Below are 7,500 nucleotides of genomic sequence, written 5' to 3' on the forward strand. Positions count from 1 at the left end.
GTGTGTGTGTGTGTGTGTGTGTGTGCGCACGCTGCGGTTGAAGTGGGCTGTGAACATTCTCCGTGTTTAGAAAGCGTCTCTCGTCTGTGACGGACTGTTTGATAACCGTCTGACAGAAGTGTGCTATTTATTAGCTTTTATTGCTTGTCTTTAAAAAAAAAAGCAGCAGCATTCAAAAGTCAAAAAAAATCTCAACAGTGATAAATTATTCTTCCATGCAGTTAAACGCATCTAATTATAGCCTCATTGGTTGAGTTCTTCAGCATTTAGTTAATAGTGTGACTCATCTGATCAGAACCAGTCAGAACTCTTCACTCTCAGAGGAAAGGATTCTAAGGATGTGATTGGCTGCTTTGTGTGTCACTTCCTGTGACCCCTCCCATCTTCCTTGACCCTAAACCAAGGTCATGACCTTTCCTTTCTTCTCGGTTGTTTTTTAGCAAGGGAACTAAATTTCTCCAGAGCGTTCAGAAGAGTTTTCAGAGGTTTTACTATTATTTTATATAAGAAGAGAGAACCGTTTTAAAAAGTTTCAGTTTTCAACTTAGATAATATACAAATATACTTTGTAAAAAGTTTTAGCGTTAGAAACATTTCAGCAAAATACATATTGCCTTGTCTCAAAATATTTAAACATTTTGGACATTTGCATGTTTCTGATGAATATAACACATCCCTCTACTGAGGAACCATCGTTTTCATCTGAAGGGGTTTAGTCAAGAAAAAAAAGAATTGATTTTGTTTAAAAGTTTTCAAGTGGTTTTGTTTTTATGAATTTGAACTGGGTTTTCTTGAGCCATTTCAAAAATAAAGATTTCATATGACATTAAAATAATATTTATTATTATGTAATATTTCCATCAACATGAAACACATGTATGAAGGTTTTGGAGTGCTTCCTGAGTCTTAAAGTAATGAAACTTAAACTGAAAGCATATTGTATTTGATCAGCAGCTACAAATGATTTGTACTGCATTCATTTTTTAACATTTTTTAGCCCAAAAAGACTCAGATTTCTGTTTAATTAAAAATTCAATTCTGAAAAATCAAGTTAAACGTTTCTGAAGTCATTTCCTCCTCTGCCTCTCTTAATATCAATCACTTTAAGAATTACAATTTAGCCAGTTTGTAGATTATTAAAATCTACAATTCAATTAAATTAAAACAATTTTTATTTTGGTCGTCTGTGACTGTAAAAATGTACATAGAACTGTCCTGCTCGGATCTAATACATCATAACGTGACTGAACTGTGTGCATGTACGGAGAAAGATAGTGCTCTCAGAAGATAAAAGAAAGCGCTTCATTACTGTTTGGAGGCAACGCTTTTTTGAGAAAACCTCAAATGCGACGTTTTGAGCGACTTCTCCGATAAAGACCGGACGAATCAGTCATAGATCCCGAGCAAACACTAAAGATTTCTAATCAAGAACAGAAGGTAGAAAACGCCGGTTCGATCCCGACGCTCTCTGGAATGAGCTTTGATTCACGACAAAGAGCTGCTCTGTAAATATTTTGTTTATGGGAATGAATCAGTCGGATTGGTTTTTCCTTCCGGCGACGCCACATCTGTGCTAAAGATGTCCGGAGTGATTGACGGATCGCTCGGAAACTCTGCTGACGGCAGACAAAGTGACAAATTAAAGTTAATCTGTGACTTCCTGTCTTCACAGGAAACGGAGTGAAAGCTCAGGGCGAAACGCTTCAGTCAGACGGACCCTTCAGAACTCTTTAGACGGGACACGTCGGTCTGAAACGCTCCATCTGTGAGCCATCAGCAAACGTGTCAGAACACAACTCTCGCTTTTTTAGTCAAACTTAAAGACGGTTTCTGACCCCAAGAGTACACAGGAATACACACACACACACACACACACAAACGAGACGGAGAACACACAGATCATGTTTGTTTCTTGTGCTTTTTCACAGAGATTGATATTTAATGGGAAGGAATGTTGCAGTAATGAACTCATCCAAACCAGAGAAATAGAGTGTGTGTGTGTGTGTGTGTGAGAGGATAAAGCATGAGTGAAAGTGTGTGTGCACGTTTGTGAATAAATGCAAATGTGTGTGAAAATGCATGTTTGTGAACAAATGAGTTTAAGTGCTTGTCTGTGTGTGTGTGTGTGTGTGTGTAAGAACGAGGCTCTCTGAAGACGGTTACAGTCACACTCGTTCCCTTCCGCTGTTTTTCTTACAGAGGGCTCTGGCTGTACCTTTATACTATTTTAGGTTATATAAATATATTTAATATATGAACGTAGCATATTTTCTTAAATGCATACATGCATGTGTTTTTATTCATATGCACAAATATACACAGCACACAACCTTTGATCCAACATCTTTTTGCTTAAAAAAAAAATAATTGTGAGTAATGATTTGAATAAATGTATATATGTAAATATAGTGTGTGCACTAACTACTGTATTAAAAGTCTAACCCAAAACCACAAGCCTAGTCTAGTTAACCCTAAACCACACAGTTTGAATGTTTTAGTTCATGTCTGTCTTTTGGAGCTCAGTTTTTTTCCTGCATTAATCAACAAAAGTAGTTTATTCTCAGGAGTGTGTAATGATGAGGATTTTAATTTTGATGTTTTGAGTCGCCAGCAACAGGATGGCATGCATGCAAGATCAAAAACACTTTCATTTACTTTGAGCGAATAAGTTAAAAAAAGAAATGCATTTATTTTTTAACTTATTCACTCAGTGATTCCCAAACAATTCGTTCAGTTTCTCCAAACTCCGATGGTTGATTTCATTTAAAGCAGTGTTTGTGAGTTTTTAACGCTCCCTAAAGAGACACCTAGTGGTCAAGAATCAAGCTACATTTTCATTCAGACCAATGGGAAAAGAGCAAAGTGGGCGGGGAATAAGCTAATATTTCATCTAACAGACTGGGATTTGTTTCAAAATGACTCGTTTCAGTGATTCAGACTCGACTTTCTTTATATACCGTGCACTTTGCAGGATGTTTTCATTCGTTTAGAACGAAAGGTCATTGACTCTCTATCTGTTTCAGGATGAGCTGTAAGGTGGCGCTGTGGCTGCTTCTCGCCGGGCTGCTGTGTCTCGTCTCCGCCGGACGTAAAACCCGACCGCAGGGATCCATCCCGTCCCCCTACAAGACCAGCTCCAACACCTCTGACCGCCGCACGCGCAAACAGGAAGTGCTGGCCTCCAGCCAGGAAGCTCTGGTGGTGACTGAGCGCAAATACTTGAAGAGCGACTGGTGCAAGACGCAGCCGCTGCGGCAGACGGTCAGTCAGGAGGGCTGCAAGAGCCGGACCGTCATCAACCGCTTCTGCTACGGTCAGTGCAACTCCTTCTACATCCCGCGGCACGTCAGGAAAGAGCAGGAGTCCTTCCAGTCCTGTGCCTTCTGCAGACCGCAGCGCTTCACCAGCCTCACCGTGGAGCTCGACTGCCCCGACCTGCAGCCGGACGTCCGCTACCGCAAGATCCAGAGGGTCAAGCAGTGCCGCTGCATGTCCGTCAGCGTGTCCGAATCCGGAAAACGGTGAGATCCTGACCACGCTTCACTGGAAACACCTGCTGCTAATCTGTGCTGAGAGACTGCAAGGCTTCGGAACGCCATCTTAAGACTCTCCGGCTGGACACTGGTCACACTATCAGTCATCATTGGTCACAGTCGGTCAACATTTGCCTCTAACGGTTGTCATTAGCCACCGTTGGTCACCATCAGTCACTGCTGGTCCCCATCGAACCCTACTGGTCATCATTTGACACTGCTGGTCACTGCTTGTCTCCTTTGGACACTATCGGCTACCATTGGTCATCAATGGTAACTATCGGTCATTGGACATTATTGGTTACTGTTGGTCACTACTGGTCTCCAACAGTCACCATCAGTCACTGCTAGTCGCTATTGGTCACTATCAGTAGTCACTGAACACTATTAGTCACCCTAGGTCTTCATTGGTTACTAACAATTAGCACTGGTCTTTATTGGTCACAGTCGGTCACCAATAGTTTCCAACAGTCTATCAGTCACTGTTGGTCACTCCTGGTCTCCATCAGATACTATTGGTCACCATAGGTTACTATTGGTCACTTTTGATCACCATCAGTCATCGCTGGTTGCTATTGGTCATCATAGGACACTATCGTCGCTGCTGGTCTCCTGTGGACACTACTGGTCTCAGTCAGACACTAGTGGTCATCATCACTATCGGTCCCTACTAGAAACTATTGGTCACCACTGGTCTTCAACAGACTCCATCAGACACTATAAGTGACTCTTAATCATCATTGATCACTCTTAGTCATCAATGGACACTATTGGTCATTATCAGTCATCAGTGGTCACCAGGCTCATAATCGGTTACTAGAGAGTGTGTGGAAACTAACTGACATGAAAGAAATGACTCCACGCTGGACAGGAGCCGCTGCTGTGTGATGACCGATGCTAGTTAACACCAAACATGCATAACTAGACGGATTATAGAGATTCTATAGAAATATGGTACAGCAAAGTATATATATATGTAGAGAAATAACTGAAGTCTATATTAAAAGTATTGAGTTCTATCCTTGTCTTCTGTTTTTTAGGAGTTCAGTCTGGTTTAACTAAAGCTGAAATGGGAACCCTAGCCTTCATGTGTTTTAATCCACTTGATTTTTCTCCATTGGTTTAAGTGTTAATTTGCAGCAGAGTTTGATTTGCTCCATTTCAAAACCAAGCTCCGCAATCAAACTGGTGAAGTGAGTATTAAAGCCTGTCCACCAGGAAGAAGAACTATGAGAAAGTTTTAATAAATGCGGCAACTATAAGAGAACAATGGAGCCAACAACACAACTACATAATACAGATTTCAAGGCTCAGAATTCTATTTTTCCTTGCAATTCAGGGTTTCTCTCTCACATTTCTGAAACTCTGATATAAACTTTGAAATACAAGTTATGAACTCTGTAGCATCCAAAACGTCTATTTAGAAAGAATACTTGGGAAAACATGCAATTGTGAGAAAAACTAAAATCTGAATTGTGATCAAGTTGAAATGAATACATGCAAACTCAGAATTCAGAGAATATGATTTTAATTCATATCTTGTAATTCTGACCTCACAGAACTGAGAGCAATATCACGCAAAATGGAGAAAAAAAAAAAAGAATAGTGAAATAAGCATAGAATTGCCGAACTGTCCCATAAAAAAAATAAAATTAAAAATAAAGGTAAATGTGACTTATTTTTTGTTTCATGGTTAAAAACAAAAACAATCTGAAGATATAAACTCTTCTTGCAATTCTGACTTTTTCCTCTGAGTTCCAGGTGTGTCTTGCAGCTGTGACTTTCTTGGATGCAAATGTTCTTTTTCTCAGAATTGAGAAAATTGTCAGCTAACATTTTCAATTTATTTATTTTTTATTCTGGTGGCAGAAACGAGCTTCCTTAATATAACGATTACTTTCAGAGTGACTTTGCAGAATGTAACTGAAGTGCACTTATAATAAACAATGTTATTGTGCGTTTGTGTTTCCATTATCTGTGGAAAAAAAAAAGTGCTTTCCGTCAGTTTGACACTGCTTCAAAGATCTTCCAGTAAACACTGGGATTAGAAGTGGAAAGAAGGCAGTAAATGACATCGTAAAACATCCACATAAAGAGCAAACCATGAAAGAGATATGAAAAAAAAGAAAAGTGATATTCTTATGCATTCCAGCTAGTTATTTGTAAGATATGTTCAGTAAATCAGAAAAAACACACCATGTTTTTGGTGTAAACGCAGTAAAACCTGTTCAACGGAGCAGAGACTCCAAATAAATGTCCCAAAATGCTCATTTAAGACACATAATACAACCCTGAAGATGCGGATCCATGGCGAATGTTCAAGTGAATCTCCAATCGTGTGAAATAAATTAAAATGTCTGAATTTATTAATCCCTTTATTTTACATAAATTACACTCTTCTCAAAACGTTCAGATACAAACAGTTATTGCACAGAGCGCAGACGTCCATCCACACCTCCGACACGCACATGCTAAAAACAAACCAATGCTACATAAAGATGTTAATATCATTTACATTAAATTAAAAAAACATCCTCTTAAATACATCGAGTGAGTGAATGCAGCCCAAACAGAAAACAATATTGCATAATTTCACAAAAACACTGAGTAGATTCCTGAACGTTCGACGCCGATTCATACTGTACATACTGAAGTGTCTCTTTCAGGTCCTGTAGGACTGGAGTGTGCTTTGAACATGTTAAACCAGCTGAAGACTAGAGCACTAACCTGCACTAACTAGTGTTGGTTTAAAAGCATGTGACGGTGCCGATGTTTAAAATAAAGACTAGATACTGTCGCTTTCTCTCACCTTTTTTTAGTCCGTTAAAAATAAAACAATCTTGTTCTGATGATATTGCTTCAGTCTTCCAGTATGTTCTGTGATATGTTCATCCATCAGGACACAGGATATGACATCACATTCAGACGGCGGATACTTCCTGTGTGGTACGGCAGATGGAGGAGTAACACTGAAGATGCTGCGAGAGTGATTTACAGATGAATCCGTCCTCATCTGCCTCAGATCTTCATGCCCAACTTTGCTTTCTGAGAGGAAACATAGAGCCTCATTTAATGAAAGTATAATGTCATTCAGCTCTCATGACCTCAATCTGAACGACAACATCCTGAAAACACGGCATGAACTGTTTATTTCAGGGTTATGAGCAGCATCTAGAGCTCTGGAGAGACACCGAATAAAGGATAAAACAAACTATTTAATCTCATTGCTTTGCAATTACATGAATGATCAGCGGCAGAAACAGCTGTGACTGTGGTGGATTCTATAACACAATGAACAAAAAAAAACATGCAAACTATTCATTTTAGCTGTTTAAATAAACTAATTTAGTGGAAATTTAGTAAAACGTTTTACCAAATTTCAACCGACTTATGTTGCTCTAAACGACTTACGATTCCAGATGCGTGTTTGGGTTTGACGCTGTATGTGGCTTTTTCTTTGACCTGTCGGAAACACTCCTCTGCTGCTTTCAGCCTGAGAGAGAGAGACAGAGAGAGAGAGAAAAAGTTACTCAGTGTTACTCAATATCATACTTATAAATCATACCCTACAACACATCCCACATCATGCTCATCATCATATTAGAACATACTCAACATCTCATCATCATACTCCACACATCTACAGCATATTCAATATCATACTCTAAATCTCACTGCATCACGCTCTACATCTTACTCAATACATACTCAACATCTTACTCTACAACACACTCATCATACCCTGAAAAAAACACCTCATCACACTCAAAATCATAATCAATCAAAATACCCTACAACATACTCAACATCTTAACACCTCGCTCAAATATTCTACATAATACTCAACATCATACTCTGAAAACATACCCAGAATCATACTCTAGGTCATAATCTACATCATACTCAATCATACTCCACAGACCTACAGCATACTTTAAAATCATACCCTACAACATACTCTACAATA

General features: G+C 39.1%; 2 protein-coding genes across 2 annotated transcripts in view; both read left to right on the forward strand.

The window, feature by feature from the left end:
- rgs7b (regulator of G protein signaling 7b) overlaps nucleotides 1-3,129 on the forward strand; it is a 46,443-nt gene extending 43,314 nt beyond the window's left edge. The window contains exon 18 of the mRNA XM_043231150.1: nucleotides 3,024-3,129. The gene's annotated coding sequence lies outside the window, so the exon portion shown is untranslated. The remainder of the gene's footprint in view (nucleotides 1-3,023) is intronic.
- grem2b (gremlin 2, DAN family BMP antagonist b) overlaps nucleotides 1-6,446 on the forward strand; it is an 8,256-nt gene extending 1,810 nt beyond the window's left edge. The window contains exon 2 of the mRNA XM_043231152.1: nucleotides 3,024-6,446. Within this exon, the coding sequence (XP_043087087.1) occupies nucleotides 3,025-3,525 (501 nt within the window). The 5' untranslated portion in view covers nucleotide 3,024 and the 3' untranslated portion in view covers nucleotides 3,526-6,446. The remainder of the gene's footprint in view (nucleotides 1-3,023) is intronic.
- The last annotated feature ends 1,054 nt before the right edge of the window (nucleotides 6,447-7,500 follow it).

This window comes from Puntigrus tetrazona, unplaced genomic scaffold, assembly GCF_018831695.1.
Source record: "Puntigrus tetrazona isolate hp1 unplaced genomic scaffold, ASM1883169v1 S000000283, whole genome shotgun sequence".
NCBI lineage: Eukaryota > Metazoa > Chordata > Actinopteri > Cypriniformes > Cyprinidae > Puntigrus > Puntigrus tetrazona.